This window comes from Erithacus rubecula, assembly GCF_903797595.1.
Source record: "Erithacus rubecula genome assembly, chromosome: 10".
Lineage (NCBI taxonomy): Eukaryota > Metazoa > Chordata > Aves > Passeriformes > Muscicapidae > Erithacus > Erithacus rubecula.
In genome coordinates this window covers 26,689,805-26,708,336 of record NC_136662.1, presented here as the reverse complement: position 1 = coordinate 26,708,336, position 18,532 = coordinate 26,689,805, and the positions used below count along the sequence as shown (strand labels likewise).

The 18,532-nt window shown below is 41.1% G+C and overlaps 2 protein-coding genes across 3 annotated transcripts; one reads left to right on the top strand and one right to left on the bottom strand.

Annotated features, from left to right (window-relative positions):
* Positions 1–348: 348 nt before the first annotated feature.
* METTL18 (methyltransferase 18, RPL3 N3(tau)-histidine) lies at positions 349–1,855 on the bottom strand. The gene has a single exon (XM_079314626.1). The coding sequence runs from the start codon at positions 1,533–1,535 to the stop codon at positions 489–491; it is 1,047 nt and encodes a 348-aa protein (XP_079170752.1). The 5' UTR covers positions 1,536–1,855; the 3' UTR covers positions 349–488.
* Positions 1,856–1,957: 102 nt separating this feature from the next.
* On the top strand, positions 1,958–18,313 carry FIRRM (FIGNL1 interacting regulator of recombination and mitosis). 2 transcript variants are annotated; one of them, XM_079314624.1, is made up of 24 exons: positions 1,958–2,142; positions 2,684–2,723; positions 3,404–3,492; positions 4,698–4,802; positions 5,329–5,466; positions 6,393–6,555; positions 6,884–6,968; positions 7,493–7,631; positions 8,086–8,166; positions 8,484–8,548; positions 9,934–10,082; positions 10,632–10,740; positions 11,239–11,425; positions 11,755–11,837; positions 12,212–12,263; positions 12,545–12,634; positions 13,308–13,493; positions 14,091–14,213; positions 15,111–15,206; positions 15,630–15,743; positions 16,142–16,246; positions 16,549–16,629; positions 17,336–17,449; positions 17,703–18,313. In XM_079314624.1, the coding sequence occupies exons 1-24, from the start codon at positions 2,044–2,046 to the stop codon at positions 17,886–17,888; spliced, it is 2,679 nt and encodes an 892-aa protein (XP_079170750.1). In that variant the 5' UTR covers positions 1,958–2,043; the 3' UTR covers positions 17,889–18,313. The 2 variants fall into 2 exon arrangements, with proteins under 2 accessions (XP_079170750.1, XP_079170749.1); XM_079314623.1 differs by having other exon boundaries at positions 12,545–12,638; positions 13,312–13,493.
* The last annotated feature ends 219 nt before the right edge of the window (positions 18,314–18,532 follow it).

Genomic DNA, 18,532 nt, shown 5'->3' with positions numbered 1-18,532 from the left:
GGGTAGAACATGAGTGATAAATACAATCACATCCCCCTCTGCTGGCAAAGCAGCAGAGCTCAGAGGTGTGTGATCCCTTCCTAAATCTGCTGCAGTTAGGCTGCCCAACCCTTGAGGAAGCCTCTTGCACTAATTTTGGAAGCTAAACTTATCTTATTCAGCCACAATAAGTCATGTATGTCATTCCTGTGATGTACACAGTTCTGGTGCTGAATGTGAAAGCCTGGTTGGAGACAATTGCTTAAAGAATATAAAGATTGCTTCATCTTTATATATGTTAATTATCATGAACAGATGCTGCTTTAAGCAGAATTCTATGCTAAGTCAACATCAGAAAAGTCCCTCACTTCTAGTTAGACACCAGAATTTGTCAAATATTTCAACATACACCATCCTTAATTTGTCAAACCAGAATTACAGAGAACAAGCAAAGAGACATGAGGATTAAAACATTTTTGTGTTATTTTTGGAGGATTAGTAGTTTAATTTTAACAGGAATTTTTAAAGGCAATTTCCATAATGCATCGCTGCAGACCCTGATCAATTGTTTTAACAATCTTGGTTGTAAACACATTTTTCTCTTCAATGAATTTCTCAAAGAGATAGACACCACCACCAACTCCAAAATAATGCACTTTGCTTGCCAAATACACACGGCCATTTCTATCCAAGAGCTGAGCCAGTGTATCATGCAGAGCACTGTAGTAGTCAGGATTATAGATGGTCTCAGAGGTGAGAATTAGATCATACTTTGAACAGGGTTTGTTGCTGTTTAACAGGAGCTGGCTGACTTGAGACCACTCTCCAGAAAAAAACCTGCATCTGTTGAGCACATCAGGTGAGCCCTCTGCTTTCCTGGGCCTCTTGGAAGGAGGTTTGCTGGCTTTTCTGTCCTTCTTCCTGCCTGCACTGGTACAGTTGGCCACCACATTAGGTAAAGTTATTTCATCAATCACTGTGCTGTTGTAGTCCTGAAAATGCACTCTGGCAGCTTCACCCTGCAAAGCAACAATTCCCAGCAATCCAGCCCCACAGCCAAGATCCAGTACAGTCTTATTGGCAAATTCTATTTCAGCCTCAGAAAAGTAGTCCATGAGATCAAAGGTGCATTCCCAGATTTTCAGCCCTCCTTCATAGACTCCTGGGATGAGATCAGAGTGAGAAGAAACACTTTTGGACACAATGCCTTCGCTGTCAGCATCACCCGAACATGTCATTTCCACTACAGACAGCTTTACATAAGACAGGCCCAATACTGTTTCCATTACTTTATTTTCCAATACTTTGTTGAGATCTTCGGGAATGCTGTGCTCCTTGGCAGCTTTCACACAGAGTTTTTTCTTTGAAGCTGCCTCCTCCTGGTGCTTAGCAGCAGCCAGCTTGGGGCTGGAGTCTGCTGCAGGATCGCCAGCTTCCCTGCTTTTTTCTCTGGATCCCTGCTCGTCTTTTGGAGAGCACAGCAGTAAGAAGTGAGCATCTGCCTCATTTTCACTGTTCTCATTTTCATCAACAGCAAAATTAAACCGAAAATCCATTTTCAGGGATAACAGTTTTTTAAAAGCTTATATTACAGCCAGCTTTATGTAGGTATGGTTGCAGGACAGAGTATTTCGCTGGTGCAGTAGCAGATGTCTTGCCAAGAGCCAGGCGAATTGCTGCTGGAAATAAGAGTAAATAGTTTAATATATCATTAATATCAGCACAAACCGTCTATCCTGATTTTCATTAGCAGGCCCCCCCGGGAAGTCGTGGAGCTCTCTAGAAACATCCCAAATCCACCTGGACGCGTCGCTGTCACCAACTCTGGGTGACGCTGCCTTGGCGGGGCGGGTCGGACCGAATGATCTCCAGAGCTCCCTTCTATTCAGTACTTTAAAGATTAATCAGTTAAGCTTAAGAGCGTTTCCCGTCCCGTTTTTCCTGCGGCCGCCGCTCCGGGCTTCTCCCACGTGCAGCCGCTTCCGCTTCCTCGGGCGCGGGGCATTGTGGGAGCGCGGCGCGCCTTTCCCGCCCCGGCGGCGCTGAGGGCAGCGCGCCGCCGCCATGTCCCAGGCGGACCCCGAGCTGCTCCTGCGGGAGCTGGGCGCCTGGGACGGGGAGCTATGTCGCCGGGAGCTGCCCGCCGTGCTGCCCCGGCTCCTTATATCCTTCCCAGCAGGGCTCTGGGGTGGCTGCGGGAAAGGCACGGAGTAGCGTGAGGGGCGGTGCGTGCATCCCTGGGAGTTCCGCGGTTCAGCCGAATCTGTGTGAGGGGGAGCGATGGCAGCTCTGTGAGGGGCCGGGTGCCGGGACTTTTGCTGGAGACGGGTACAGCCTTTCCCTGGCATAAAAGTTTCATAGAATCTAGAAAACCGCCCGTGGTTCATTTAGCACTGAGATAACTCCGCGGCACATCTCTCATCTACTCCCTCAAAAGAAAAGAAATCCAACCCCCTAAAAAACCCCAAACCACCCACCACCAAAAAACACAAAACAACCAAGCAAACCCCCCCCCCCAAGACTTACTCTCTCATGTATTTTGGAAATACTTTATTAGTACTGTGGGCTAGCAGCCTGTGTTGCTTATGGAGCATCCCCACCAATTTCATACATGAGACACTTATAGAAATCACTGTGGCTTCTGCAGGTGCTTTAAAGACAAACTTTATAACAGAACAAGTTTGGTTTTCTTTAACGTTTTTACTCAATGTATCAGGAGTCTGAAGACTGGACTGAGCATATTCGTAAGTAATGGCTAAGTGCCTTTTCCTGTGGAGCCCTCTATTGCAATTGCGTTAGAATCACTGCTGTGCTTAAAATAATTCTGCTACAACTTTTCAGAGTGTTCAACAATCCTGCTGGACTTTGCACATTCCACTAATTACATGTTGAATAAGCTTTAGAAATGCCCCTATAGAAACTGATGCCTTTTCCTTTCTGCTACTTCTCATTTTTAAATACACAAAAGAATGGTGATTTTTATCTTGCTTTTGGGCTGTTGTCTTTCGGGTGACAAAGCTGATAGTTAAAAGAAAATGAGGCTCTTATGTAACTGTTTATGAATGTTGCTAAACCTCACCGTTACATTGCATATTATATTGCATTATAAAATGTGCAACTATTTGCTGTTTGCAATGTGGCAAATACTGGATCTGTGGGCTGGCACTTGTGCTCAGCCTTGAGCTGAGTTTAGTCAGGAGTGCTGCTGTTTCTGATGGGTTTGTGCATGTTGGAGCTGTTGCAGTTACTTGATTTTTCAGGTAATGTGTGTGTATTTTCATGCATTTTAGATAAAGCAAATGCTCTGTTGCCACTCTCAAAATCAAGTACCTGATCTGTTTTTGCTTCCTGCAGTTCTTTGTTTCCTCTGGTAGGTCGCTGTATATTTCTGAGAGTTGCACGTTGTAAATGTTTTTCTTTGCAGGTGTTTTGAGGATCCTGACTGAAATGTTTTTGCCGCATATCAGCCTTGAAGATTTGGAACAAACTTTTTTCTCAAAAGTATTACCTAAGGTAGGACAGCTTCAGTTAACTGTGGAATTGTCAGTCAGTCCAGTGTTAGAACCTGCTTAGATTGTAGTGATTCTTCTGGGGTTTTATATATATATATATATATCTGGGATACAAAAATTGAAATAGAAATTTTACCCTTTAAGAGTTTTCACACTGCTGTGTTGAATTGTTTCTGTGGTTGTTCTCATTCTTTACAGTAGGGAGAGAATCAAATATACAATGTTCTACTTTCTATATTTAGCAACAGACTTGGGTTTTATTTCTTTCTGAGAAGATTGGGCTTTTTATAAAATGACCAAGTTGGAGAGTTTTTAAGTGGGGGAGCTGCTCAGGACAAGTAAACTGAAGAGTTCAACACTCCCATATCATGAATAAATGTTGTGAAATTTGTGAATTAATGTAGTGAATAAGCTTTTAGACCATACTGACCTCGCACATGTTTTCTTGTGTGGAAAATTTTATGCCATAGTTGCATTAAAATCAGTGCTTGTGTTTTAAGTGCAGTAAAGCAGGGCCAAATTACTGATTTAAGTTTCAGGTCTCAGCCTGTCCATTTTAAAAAGCCAGTAAAAATGTCCACTTGATTTCCCTTTCTCTTATTTTATCTCAACTAACAAATTTTTGGAGATTACAAGAAAATTGTCTCATAATAGGCACATCCTAAAAAAGGATCAATGTACCACTGTTTGTCCTGCATGTGCCCAGCAGCACCTCATTGTCTTTGCAGTCTCAACAGCAACACTCATCAGATATCCAAAAACATTAACTAGAGATAGATGTTGTTTGTACATCACAGACCTATTTTTTAATGTATTCAAAATGTTAATAATAATTCTCAGCAAATAAATATTTTTTCTGAGACAGAATGAAAATATTTTTTTAGTTATTTGGTTTTTTAACTAAGTAAAAAAATCTTTGGTTGGATGAGGTTATATATTTCAAGCAAATTAGCTGTGTAGCTTGTTTTAGCAGCAGATTTTAGAAGAAATAACAGCTAAAATATCTGTCTATAATATATATATATATATATATAAATGGGTTTTGCTTTTTATTGTATCATAATATGAAATGCTGGAAAGTGTGTTCTGCTGTGAGTTCTCTCTGTGTGCCTCCATGCTAAGGAATCTAGCAGGTACAGAATGGTGTTGTTATTTGCATGTGTGCCTTTGTAAGTGAAATATTTCAGTTTTGTTGTGTTCTGCCAGACTCTACAGTTCTTTGATAACTTGATGTGTGAATTATCCAGCAAGGCCAAAGGACTGACCAGCCAGAGTACAGAGTTGTGCAGCACTGTGAGGAATCTACTGCAGGCAAGTCCCATCACATGAGATGTCAAATTAATGTTTACATAACTTTTTGCTTTTATCTAAACTACTTAAAGGTTTTTAGAATGTTTTTGCCAGCTACTGATGGTTAAAATATAATTTAATCTTCCTTTGTAGTCAAAGTTCAGTTGACATTTGGTGACTTCCATGATTACATCTAGCATGTGCTGCTAATAATTATGTAAAAAAGCATCTCAAATTCTGCTTGAGTCCCTCCTGCAGATGTGTGTGACTCCCCATATTTAAAGAGTGAACCTGGCACCTGTTTATCCAGTCCCTTCATTCTAACATTTTTGTAAACTGAGTACAATAGCCAAAGAAATAAGGAGTTTTCACAGAGGACATGGTATCTGAAAAAAGCTCTGGAGCCCCATTCATCCCTAACAAATTCCTTAGTTATGCAAATAGCAGTGAACTTTAAATGCCATAAAAGCCCAGGTGTGTTCCAGCTAAGAGAAGATGCCTTTGGAGCGTTGCAGGGGTGGCTGATGCTGTTCACTCTTGCTGTCAGACCGTGGTGCAGCTGCTGGAGACGCTGACGGGCTGTGTGCGCTCCGTGTGCTCGCTGCAGGAGCTGTCCCTGCACAGCATCCACTCCCTCCCTTCCTCCGTCCTCCTCGTGGTGAAGAGCACCTTCACACACTGCAAGGTAGGCACTGCTGGGAGAACAAAATTCCTTGTGCTCCTTGCCTTTCAGGAACATTTTAGATCTTATTCTGAAATGATGCTGTTGTGCCAGTATTGTTCTTTTAATTTTAGTTGTTAAGTAGTTTTCAGAATGTGCTCATTGCACAAGTACAAAGATGATTTTTCAGCTGTCTGCCCAGCAAATGTGTCCTGCTGGTGAGAGGCTCAGACTGGGCTGTTTCCATACTTTGCATCAGTGTTACCTCAACGTTCTGCTCATGAGCAGAGTGCTCTGAGAGATCTGTGTAGTCCTGATGGCTGCAGTGTTTTCAGAATACAAGTGATAAATTCCAGAGTGATTGAAAGTTGAGATTAGTGGGTTTATGTTGATTACAGTGAACAGTGTATGTCAGTTTCAGATATGGACTGATCTGGATTTTCAGGTGCAACAGTAAATCCCTTTAGCATTGAAAATAAAACAAGATTATCATAAGAACAGACTAACTTTTGGTTGCCTTTGATTTTCACTTTTTGTATTTCTTTCTTATGGAAACATTCACATTAGTTTTCTGTGTCAGGACTCAAACTCAGATGCCATATCTTTATCTAGTAATTCTAATATGGAAGTATTGGGAAATCTTTGGAATGCTACTTCCTTTGCTGCTGGCATTGTTGCTTCAGAAATACAATCTTAGGTTCATACATGGAGGGCTGATCCAGAGCCCCCTGAACTCATAAGAGCCAGCCAGACCTCATTAGTCCCACAAGCTGCAGGTGAACATTTTATATTGAGTGCCCAGGGGCTGTGTATTGAGTTAAAGTAGGTGCATCTGTGCCTTGTTCATTTCTCCAGATAAATCTGTGGTGAAGCTCTTGGTGTTTTCTGCCTGTGAACAACCAGGCTGTGAGTCCTGAGCTCTGTTACAAACATCTTCCTCCCCATTTCAGGACAGTGAATCAGTGTACTGTGGGCACCTGCACTTAATTTCAGACCTCCTACAAGCCATGTTCAAGGAAACTTACTCCCTTCAGAAACAGCTGATGGAACTGTTTGATCTGATTTCAATAAGCTCTGCTTCCTCTGAAGAGGACATCACATATTTGGTGTCAGGTATATGTGGATTTGATACTTTTTTAGTCTTGCTCTGTCTCTTTTTCCTATGGAGAGCATGTGTGAAATTTTAAAACAGGTTTCTGAGTGGGCTCAATTCCTGTTGTCCTGATCAACTTTTCAGAAAGCAGCATTTTGAGCTCAAAATATTTCTGTTTTCCTCCTAAAGCTTCCTCTGTGGGCATATTGTGCAGATTTGTAGTAAAGAGGCAGCAGCTAAACATTGAACCATTTTCCCAATTCATGTCAATGTGCTGGTATTCTCTTGGGCTTGCTGTGAACTCATAAAGCTGACTTAACTCTGTTTCTGCTGCTGTTATTTCCTTAGCAATCCACACTGTGCTGGAGATCTGCTCTGTCATTTCCAATATGGACCACGCTCTTCATGCCAATACGTGGAAGTTCATAATCAAGTATGTAGCTTTAGGTTTTATTGTGGTGTCATTTTAAATAATTAATGTCTCAATTGCTTTGTGCTCGGGGTTTCCAATAAAACTAAAATGAGAGAATTCAATGTAGCTACTTAGTTAGGAAATTTAGAAATTTAGCTAGGAGGGGATGTTAAACCACTGCCAGTGAAATTAGGTAGGAATTGGTATGAAAAGTAATAGAAAAATTGCTTCCAGTATTGCAATGCAGAAGAAAATTTGCAATGCTGTTGTCTGCCTGGTGAATATTAAGAGGTCTGACCAGCAATTCTGTAGATATTTTAATTTTTGGCTTGAATTGGCTATCTCATACTTCCATCCTGCCTCTCCTCTGGATTTCAGTTATGGCCATAGAGAGGGTTGTTCTCTCTGAGTTTCTGCTTTCAGTGTTCACAGATATTGCGCCAATCACTGCTGTATAAAAGGCTAAATATAATAATTAGTTATTTGGATTTGTAAGAACTCATTGCACTGACAATTGAATATCTGATTATATTCCTGTCTTTCAGACAAAGCCTGAAGCATCACTCCCTGCTGCAGTGCCACCTGAAGCACAGTGACATCCTCAGTGGCCTGTGCAAGGACACTCTTCTTTCTTTTGACTCCTGTTTGCAGCTGGCTGAGCAAATGAAGGTGTCACAGATACAGGCCAGTTAAAAAGCTCCCAAAGCTGCCAGTAAACTTGAAGAAGATAAATTCTTTGTGCTCTACTATTACTTGGAGTAATTTGGTTTGGGTTTTTTATGGTTTTTTTATTTCATGTGGTAGACAGAATGCCTTTCAAACCACATGAAAATGAGGCCCACAGCTTTGTGTAGATTGAGGATGTTTTAGGGAGCCACTAAATTTTCACCATACTATGGGGGAATTTTTTTTGTATTTCCTAAACTGACATTATCCCAAGGTCAGTCAGATCCTTAATATTGCTCTGAAAATGTTGAAGCATACATACTGAATATTTTTGAAGCTTTTCCCCCTTAGCATCAGAGTTTGTAGAAAATCAAATGTGAAATAAGTTTTGAGCACTGTTAGCAATCTAATTTTAAATGCTATTTTACTGTATTACTCTATGTTAACTTTTAGAACTGCTTCTTTTGGGCAGGAGGGCACTGACTTCAGGCTGTTCCAGAAGACAGTGAAACTGTGCAGGTTCTTTGCTAACTCCCTTGTACACTACACCAAGGTAGGTTTTAATGCTTCAATTCTATGTTAGTGTTAAATGTAAGCCTCTGGTCTGCAAATGAAATAATTCTGGGCTGTGTAATATCTTAATTTACAGCTATCCCATACGGGCAATATAATTAACATCCATACATAACCTGCTTTAGATCTTCCACCAGTAAATACTCACAATACTGCTGGGATCTCCCAGAAAAATAAACTATAACAGGTTGTTTCATTCAGTGGCACTGAGATGTTGGTGGGAGATGTCCAGTAATCAAAGTAATTAATAATGGATTTTATTTTGCAAGTATCACTCAAAGTTGGTGGCTTTTGCAGGAATTTCTTGACTGCTTCTCTGATTCCTGTTCTCAGTTGCATCAGCTCTTTCTTCAGATATACAGGTATGTGAAGTACAAATAATTGATTGTTGGTAGTATCTTAATAGCATTTCCATATCATGCCCTTAAATTACAAATATTTTGAGATGTAAAAATGCAATTCTTATTCTGGAGTTGTTGCCATCTTTTTTCGTGTACAGAAAGCTAAAATATTTTTAAATTAATTGAGTGGCTTAGTGTTTTATAGTTACCTTAACCCCATTCTTGATCAATACTATGCATGTCCCACAATGATAAACCATTAACTTCATTACAACTGTTTATGGCAAGATTTATTAACAAATTTTGTGTAGGATATGCAGAAAAAAAATCCTGCTACTAAATGCAAGTGTCAGCAGTGTCTTTTGACAGATTGTTTCTGCTTTAAGACAAAGTTTGGGAAAACTTGTCCTGGAGAAAGAGGGGATCAGAAACAGAGTGTCCTGAAATTTTTCATAACTTTACTGTTGTGTTAATAATCTTATGGAATCTCAAAGGACTCTAATTCTCCTGGAAACAGATGCTACACTTATAAATGGGGGTTTATCACTTTCCTTTCAAAAACTTTTGTTGCTGCAGTGGTGGGGAAGCATAAGAAAACCCAGACTTTATACTGATAATTCTTTATACTGTGAAATCAGAGAGCTGATTTCAGCCCTTTGTTGGAATTTATACCAGGCTTTGTGATGAGATGTGCACCTGACTTTCACTGCATGTTCTACTGCAAGATTGGCTGGATGGTTTTTTATGAGTTTCTTCTTCTAAGTTTACTCACCTTGTAGGTTTTTCTCAAGTGGAAGGTTGTAAACTTTTATTCACTCAAGGAAACTGAGCAGGATTTTTGAGTGGGAAGGTAGTATTTTTACAGTTCACTTTATGAGCTGCAAGAGTAGAAGGTTTTCATCTCATGATCTCTTGCTTTATTCTCATATTGGTTCTTTCTTTCTTTTATTGCCCAAGGTTTTTTTTTTCCTTTTCAGAGAAACTGTGATACCCTTTTAGGGTCATGTGTTAAGTTAGTGCTGTGACATTTATGGCTGTCAGATTGTGTATAAAGGCATTTTCTTGTCTTTTCCCTTTCACTTGACTCTTTGTGATTTGATGTTCCTTCTGAGAGATACTATGTATTCTACACACGTTTTCTGTGAGCTTGTAATGTTTTCTTTAAATCTTTAGTAGAATATTAGATTGTGATGCTTATTTTAAAGGCTGAATGCTGAGCTGTAACTATGGGGCTATAACAGATATTTTAAAATAGGGAGTAATTTCTGGTTTTTATTTCACAGGAACAAGGAAATAATGAATTAACCTTTTAGTACTTGTTTTGGAGAAAAGTAATGTTGCTGAAAATGATAATTAAATTTTTTTTTTTTTTTGCTTTTCTTTATTTTGTTTACATTCCCCCTCAGCAAATTTCCTCCCAGTCTTTATGCTCCAGAGATCTTGGAAGTTCATCAAGATGAAATATCCCGGGTTTTTCTTGTGGCTCTGGACCCTCTCATCACCCAGCTCCTTCCCTTTGGTCCTTTCATGGAACAAGTGTTAAGTGAAAATTTAGGTGGGTTGAAAGTACAACTCCCAGTGCTGTCTGAGGGATCAGCATTGGCATTTTGGCTTTCTGGCCCATAATATTCTGTACTCATTTGCTGGTTCTTTTGTAAGTACTGTGAGAGAGCTGATTGCCTGCTAACTTGGATAGATTTTATAACAGATAATTTTGTGTTGTTGCTGAATTAATCTTGTCCAAAGTACTCATAGCAACTGAACTATTAATCTAGTTAATAGAAATCCTGTCAATTCTGCTCTTTTGCATAATTCCAATCCACATTTGCCACCAACTTTCTGAGTAAAGTGGATTTTTTCTGCTGTTCTGTTGGTAGGAGAAGACAGCTTTTTTCCCATAAAGTAAATATTTTCTATGAAAAATAGAATGCCTTTAAATTGGGAAAATGTCAGCTTTTTGTTTCAACAACCTCTTCTTGATTTTTGCCAACCAAAATCTCATAATTCTGAGGTAGCTCATCAATTTTTACACTTGCTTAAAAGCCAGTTTACCCACACAATAAATATAATGAATAATAAATATTTGAAACCTGAACTTGTACAGGTCTCCCTCCTGAGCAGCAGCTGCCCCAGTGTCTCCTCCTGCTTACCATAATGGACAAGCTGTCCTCTCAGCCTGAAGAAGTGCAAACTCTCTGGAACACAGGAAAAAGGTACTAAAAAGGTTTTTTGTTGCAGTTCTTCACCACAGCAGTTGTTCCATACAGGCAAACAAAGGGGCTCAACTGCTGGAGTTTCCTTTGCAACTGAACTTGTAAAATTGTCACTATGGGTTTCTATCCTCATGCCAAGACAAACAGGATCTGATGTTCATTGCCTCAGGAGAGAAGGAGAGAGATGTCTTTGTTTTTTCAGGGAAGGAGTGGTATTTAGAGTACTTGTGGGAATAAAGCTATGGATGTATTCTGTTGATCCTTCACTAAGTTAAAATCTCACACTTCTATGCTCTAATAATCACCTGAATTGGTAAAAGAGGAAGGCAGTAAAGAACATAAATCTGGTGTAAAAGCACTGAAGTTATCGCCACCTTTTCTGGCTGAAGACAAAGGTTTTGTAATACTAATGTTGCTTGCAGGATTTGGGACTTTCAAATCTGTAACCAAACTGTTCTCATTTTTGTTTTTTTGGTTTTTTTTCTTTCCTCCTTGCAGCCTGTCTTTGTTTTCAGCTCTCTTCTTCAGTTTCCAGCAATGCTGTGGGGAGCTTTCTCTCCCTGTCTGTTTGCCACAGGTGGTCAGTACTGGACAGCCAGCAGTTCCCATCACCCTCTATCACTATGTCTGTGTCCACCTGTGCTCCTTCATTGCTTCCACACTCCCATCACACTTCCCTCAGCTGGTAAGATTGGGTTTTGCTTATCAGTTCTTCATAGGTGCTGCTTTAAAAGGATGGATTCTTTCTAATGATGTGGCTCTGAAAAGATGCTCAGAGAGAATCATCTCAGAGATGGTTTTGTAGGAATCAGCTGTGACACTGTTGCCTGGCTGGAGTTCAGTTACACAGCAAATGTCACTTGTGGGAAAGGGGAAAATAAATTTCTTGAGGATCTCGGTGGTCTTGGCAATTTTTATTCTCTTTCAGAGGAGGGAAGGCCAAGTTGTTATAAAAGTTTAGTGCTTTTTTTTCTGCAGTATTCAGGTTGTGTTAATGTTCCCATTTCTCCTCAGGAGCGTGCCCTGCTGGATGCAGTGCTGGGCTCCAGTATGATCACATCTCTGCTGGCAATAGACTCCTGGTGCTTCCTTGCCCGGTGAGATGCTCCTAGCACAAATCAAGCAGGTTTTCCACAGATCCAGTTCATTCTGATATTTGCAATTGGCTTGAGAGAGATTTTTTATAAGACAAAATTGTCCCAGAATTGGATTATATTCAGACACAGAACATATTTTGAAAATTAGGAGTAGAAATGGCTTAGCCATTTTTACATTTTTGCAAGCAAGAGAAACAAAGCTTCTCTGTATAATAATTGATTTTTTAAATGGTTATCTGAAGTAAATTGTGTCTCTGCAAATCTAGTTTAAATATGTTAGAGGAAATAGCAATTTCTCAGACCAGATTTATGATATTTAATCTGTAGAAGAATAGGAAGCACAGATTCACAAGCTGCTGTCTCTCGTGTTTCAGGTATGGAACAGCTGAGCTGTGTGCTCACCACGTTGATGTGATTGCCCACTTGGTAAGAACCCCAGGGGTGTTTGCAGTCTGGCACCAGTTTTGATCTGAGTGCTTCCAGCCAAGATTCAAATGAAGATTGTTTCAATTCTTGAAACTGGCTTAGCAGTTAGCAAAAGCAGTACAGTGAAAACATAAACCAATATGCCCTGCTTATTTTATTTACAGTGTTACTGCTGTGATCCCACATAGCAACTCCCAGAACATCCTGTATAGAATCTGTTTGCTCAGTGGTGATTTTTCCCTCAGTGTGATGAGGTGCATTACTTTTTTATCTTAATGCAGGTGAAGGCTTGGCCCAGTGACTGCTGCCAGGTCTCTGCCCTGGCTGTGCTGCTGAGGCGAATGCTGTTCCTGATGGCTCCAGAGCATCAGGCAAGTACAGCAGAGATTTGAATCAGTGGCCTGTGTTCAAATATTCCATTTGAGTTCTGGAGAAGTGACAGGATGTTGAGTGCTCACTTGCTGCACTTGTTACTGGACTTGTTATTACTTAGTCTAAGTCATTAAATCACTAAGCTGTTATTTATTGTGGATGCTACTCTGTGCAGATGTGCTCTGTAAAACAGGAAAAGCACAAAAAATTGACCTTTCTGAGAGTCCTACTGGGTAGCAATGAAATCTTTTTTTTGACAAAGTATGAGAACAGCAACACTCCCTAAATTTGCTGAAACTGTGTCCTGTCATTGCATCTGTGACTTATCAGAGTGTTCCTGTGACATCAGGTGTCAAGAGGAGTGTCCTGTTCTGTCACTGCCTCTCTGTGTACCCTCAAGGGACTAAAGCCCTCTCTCTACTCACTAGTGCCATTGCTTCAAACAGCTGAAAGAATAAGTTCCTTAATCATTCTGATGTCCTGTATGTGACCAGGGAGGTGGCAGTTTCTAAACGTTTTTCATATAAAAAGATGGATTTTATTGAAATACTTTACACACATTTTTTCACATCATAAATCTGAAGCAAACAAGCAGCGCATTTTCATGTCTCATTTTTCAGGCTATCCAATTTTTTTCTGGTCTGTTTAGTTTCTATTCCCCTTTGTTTCCAGGTAGAATTTGCTCATAAGTTTCCTCCTGAAGAGGTGGAGAACTTGGCTGTGTGGCAGCACGTGTCCCTCAGAGCCCTGAGCCCTGACCTTAGGGCACGAGTGGCATCTCAGCTGTGCTCAGCAGGGCTCGTGCAGTGCCAGCAGTGGCTGAGCAGCAGCCGTGCCCTGGGAGGGCTCCCAGCTGTGGTAAGGACATCTGCTTCTCTTTGGAAAAAATGAATCAACTCTCCCTTTTCAAACTGCAAGGATTCTGTTGCTGTCACTTTAGTTCTGTTATTCAGTCTGTTACCTAGCTGGCATATGCCTAAGCAAGAACTCTCATTTTAATGTTTTCTTGTAGAATGCAGCACCTTAGGCTCTCTACTCTGCTAGTGGAGGTTCTGTGATTCACTAGTTATTCTAGTTGTTGTTTGCTTTCTGGCTGAGCAGATGTATTTTTCTTCAGAATTTCTGATTTATGCTGTGCCTTTTAAAATCCTGTCTGGTTTTATGCAGCATCAAATCTAAAAGATACTCACTGGTCTTAACGAGGGAGTGTGAGAAACCAAAGATTTCTCCTGCCAGTGCTGCAAATGCCCTCCAGTGTGTGTGAAACTCAGAGGAGTAATGGCTGGTTTCCCTGGTCTGGAATTTTTGTTGGCTGCTCTCCTGCTGGATTAGCTGTTCTGTACATTGAGCTTCTTGCCACCTTGTATCATTTTAGATGTTTCATGTGAGCCTGGGGTTTTGGTTTGATTCACATTAAGTGTGTTTTGGTTGGTCTTACACATTTTTTCCTCCTAGAACACTGCCCTTTCTGTTCTGCTGGCTGCCTGCAGTTCTGCTGATGCCACTCTGGAGGCAGAACTTAAGACATCTGTCTTGGGAGTGCTCAGTCAGTTCTGGTCTTTTCTCCAGGCTAAGCAGGTAAGGGAATTTGCTGTTCCAGCAGTGAAAGCACATCTTGGAGAGGCTGCTGCTGTTTCCTCAGGTTGTTGTTCATTTGTTTTACTTGATTTGGACTGTTTCAGTAAAGCACAGTGTACCAATGCTGCCCATCTGCTCTCAGCTGGTTTTTCTGTGGGGCAGGCATGATCTCTGGGAAGTTTGAGTTTGGACTTCCTGAATGTTACATGTAGGGTTCCTTGTTACTCCATCTGTTACTCAGTGTCACATTTAGATTTGCTCAGGGAGAAGCCTGAAATACCTGGTTTTGCTGCATACCAGTTACAAATTCAGTGTATTTAAAATATTCATTAGAATGTGAACAAAACTCAGGGTGATTTGATTAGAGCACAGCCCAGTACAGGCAGACAGGGCAGTCACCCTCCTCCCAAGGGGATCAGGGATCCTTGTGGCCATGTACCTGTTCATGGCATAAAGGAAATTAAAAAAGGATTCTCAGGGTTTTCATGCTTCAGATTAAAGAAGAAAGCTTAAGACTGGGAGTGAAGAGCCAGCAATGTGCCCCCTCAGAGGTTTTTTCCAACCTCTGCAATTCCGTGATGACATTTTGGCAACTGAAAGTGAAAAGAAATAGTTCAGATAACCTTTAAGTGCTTCTTTTAGTGAGTAGTGGAAGGAGAGGAGGGTTAAGAAATGTTCTTTAAAAAAAATAAAAGAAAATTATCTCATAAATTATGACTACCTAGAAATACTGATATGATTGTTTAAATGTTTTCTTTGCTGCTTACAATGCAGTGTTTTACATGGGTGAAGTCAGACTAACAATTTTGGAATGCTACTGTAACTTGACATTCTCTCCTTAGCAGTTATTCCATGAGCTGAAATACAATGTTATTGATATCTTGTGCTCTCTTCAAGGTCTCAGATGAGCCATGTCTGCAGAAGACACTGTGTTTACTACTTCACCTTTTGAAATTTTTCATCCAAGCACTAGATGCTCAACTGATGACCCAGGTTAAAAAAAAAAAAAAAGATCCTAAAACCCCCAACACCACCTTATGAATAATTCACTACATGAAAACCAAGTACTTTGTGATTTGTTGAAATCTCCAATGAGTTATTTCATGATCTGGCCTTCTCTTAACAAGAAAAAAATCTTGATTAATTTCCTGCTCTTTAAACCAAGCACATGGCATTTTACTTTTGAGAATCCCTTTCCTCTGTGAGACAATTGAGATATATGGAAGTGCTATAGAGATAGCACAGTCATTTCTTTGTAAAATGGACCCTGCAGCTTTATCCTGGCCAGTTTTATTAGAGGTGCAGCATACCTCCTTCAGTTATGTAAACTCCATGTGCTTGGATTTAAGGCTGAGCCTGCTCAGTTTTCCCCTGCAGTCTGTGTGATGGGGCTTGGCTGGGGTTTGTCTCCTGCAGGTATTTGCACTGCAGTCATCCCTGCTCCAGCTGCATCCCCCGGATCACGTCCGTCTGGCAATGGTGGATTTTCTCTCTTCCATGGGAAAGGTGTTTATTCCACAAGAAGCACAGGTAAATAGAATTGTGGCCTTAATGAAATTGCCTTGTCTTTTGATAAAAATAAATATGTAAATATACAGTTAAAGGATTGAGTTCATCAACAGGAGCGCCAAGACAGTTGTCTTGGAGTAATGGTCTGCAGCAGGTTGATTTTTCATCAAGACATGCTGAGTGCATGCAAGATGCTTGGAGATTCAGATGCCAGTCCTTTCTCACTGGTGAGAAGCAACAAGAAGTGAGAATAGAATGTCACCTTCTTCACAGTGGTTCTTCAGCCAGACAGGGCAGTAGCATTCTCTCATTTCTCAAACCTGTCTCTCAGTCTTAGAGTGATTCTTTAAAATAAATCATGATGGTGAGATATGCACAAGTAACTCTTGGGAACTGATGGCTGTTTGTTCCTGTTTCAGAGGCAGGTTGTGCCCCAGCTCTCCTGTCTGTTTGCCTCTCTGCTGGCTGACCAGACCTGGCTGATTCACCAGCACGCACTGGAGGCATTCACACATTTTGCAGAGGTGAGCAGAGCACAACTCTGGGTGCAGGCATTTGGTTCTGTTTAACTTCTGTTGTACACAAATTCCCTGTCTCAAATGTTTGCTGCTCCTCACTGCACAATCTGGATCTTAGTTACAGCTATTGCACATTAGAAGTGCTGAGGGCTGGTGCAGTTGGAAGAGATTTCAGGAGCTGGAAGTGAAGAAGGATTAGGCACTGGTTGCTTAGATTGGTTGCAAGAGGGCAGGGACTGTCATAGAAGCATCTACTTTGTTCCCTTGTTAGCATGAATATACTGAACAACCAATAATATTTTTGACAGGAAACAAGACATGAAGATGCTGTTCCTTGGTGCCTTAATTCTGAAGAAGCTAAGAACAAAGTTGTTAATTTTCTGGCTAAGGTATGCATGTTGTTTAACCATTTTACTGCTATCTTAGTTGATGCTGTACATCTGCTATCAGCAGTACACAGCATGGGTCTACACTTGCACTGTCTGCATGACCATTAAATAAATGTACAATAAATTGTCTGGTTGAGCTTTTCTGCTTGCTTTAATCAGGAGAATTAGCAACTGCCATTCCAATGCACACTGGTCCTCCAGTACTTTCAACTTAAAAACAAAGCTTTTATCATCCTTAAACAAAAAATACTAAATTGCACTGCTGTTTTTTAAAGAATTTACCTATTAAAAATACAGGATTTGATAATTTGGTTTGATTTCCTTCCTCATTTTTCTTGGATCAGTTTCTGAAATCTAAATGAACATGTATGAAACATCTCAGTGCCTAGGAGAAATCCTCTTAGGAGCAGATGCCTGTTGCTGCAGAACAGTGCAACTGGGAAAGAGGGGGCAGCTGTAACCTGAGGCAGGTTACTCTGTCTGAGCAGCTTTTGGCAAGTAGATAATTTAAAAAAGAACTGATAGCTGCCAGTGATGCTAACCCAATGTTGTAGATAACCTCAATCTTTGGTCAGAAGTGTGTGTGAGAAATGATATTCATTAAAATCCCTCCCTCTCTCCCTTTTGTCCTGGCTTGTAAATTGAGCCAATGAAGGTTGGTAGTGCTGCCTGGGTTTAGTTACCTCTCCTGGGGCTTTCTCCCTAGAGAAGGCAGGTGGAAGAGACAAGAGAAGCACGAACAGAACGCCTGAAGCAAGAAAGGATCACCTGGAGTGCACAGGTTTTGAAAGTGGATAGAGAATTGGAGTCATCAGGAGAGGTATGTGTGCTTCTCTAAACTGTTAATTTCTGTCACTTCTGGGGAGTCTGAAAAGGCTGAGCTGCCCTCCATGTTCTAAGAAAAAAGGTCACAAGTATGATATCCTAATGGTCTGTAGTGCCTGCCAGGCAGCAAGAACCCTCGCAGAACAAGGGACTCCTGCAGCTCTGTTCCACCTAAGGGGTTTCTTGCATTTGGGTGATCCCTCAAGTACAGCATTAAATTGATGTTTGATGTTCACTTAAATCTGCAGCCTGTGGCCAAGCGAGCCTGTCACCCCCCCTCTGAGGAGCAGTACAAGGAGGCAGTAGGCACCATGGAGGGGGCAGTGGAGGCTGTGAAGCTGCTGCTCCAGAAAGGGTCCCCCCCAGGCTGGCTGGCAGTGAAGCTGGAGGCTCTGCACGCAGCCATAGCCACCCTCAGGGACAACCTGCGGTAGGTGCTCAACAGGGCTCGGGGACAAGGACCCAGCTCAGCTCCCTGGTGGGAGGGAAGAGGTGCCTTTGTGCCAGGAGTGCTGCAGAAGAAAAAGCTGTGACATGGGGCAGTACTGCTGGGTCGTGGTGTGTGTGCCAGAATGGACTGAGGGGTGCAGTGCCAGCCTCTCCTGCATAGCCTGATGGACTGGAGTGGACACTACTGCACATCTGAGCTGGGGTTTGTACAGTGCTTGTTCTTCTACTGTGTGGAGATAAACATTTCATGCTTTGTATTCTGAATGCTGAGAGGGTTGAAGCTGTTGTAAAAGTAGCACTGACCGTGTTCCTGTCACATGCAGGTGCCCAGGCAGTAGATGTTTTTATCTTTATTTTAAAATATACTCAGAAATAACAATTAAAGGCTCTCTGCTGTTCTCTGAACATACCTCTGCTGCTAGGGTCATCCTTTAAAAATAATCTTTATTGGTCACAGTAAAGAGCAGAAAGAACAACGTGCTTAAGCAGTTTGTGGTCGTTCACTTTATGGTTCCTAGCACCTCTTGTGCCATCCATTGACAGAACTATACAAACAGAAATAAATAAGTTGAAAACTCTACATTCATCTTAAAATCATCTCTTAGCTGAAAATTTAAAAGGAGCCATT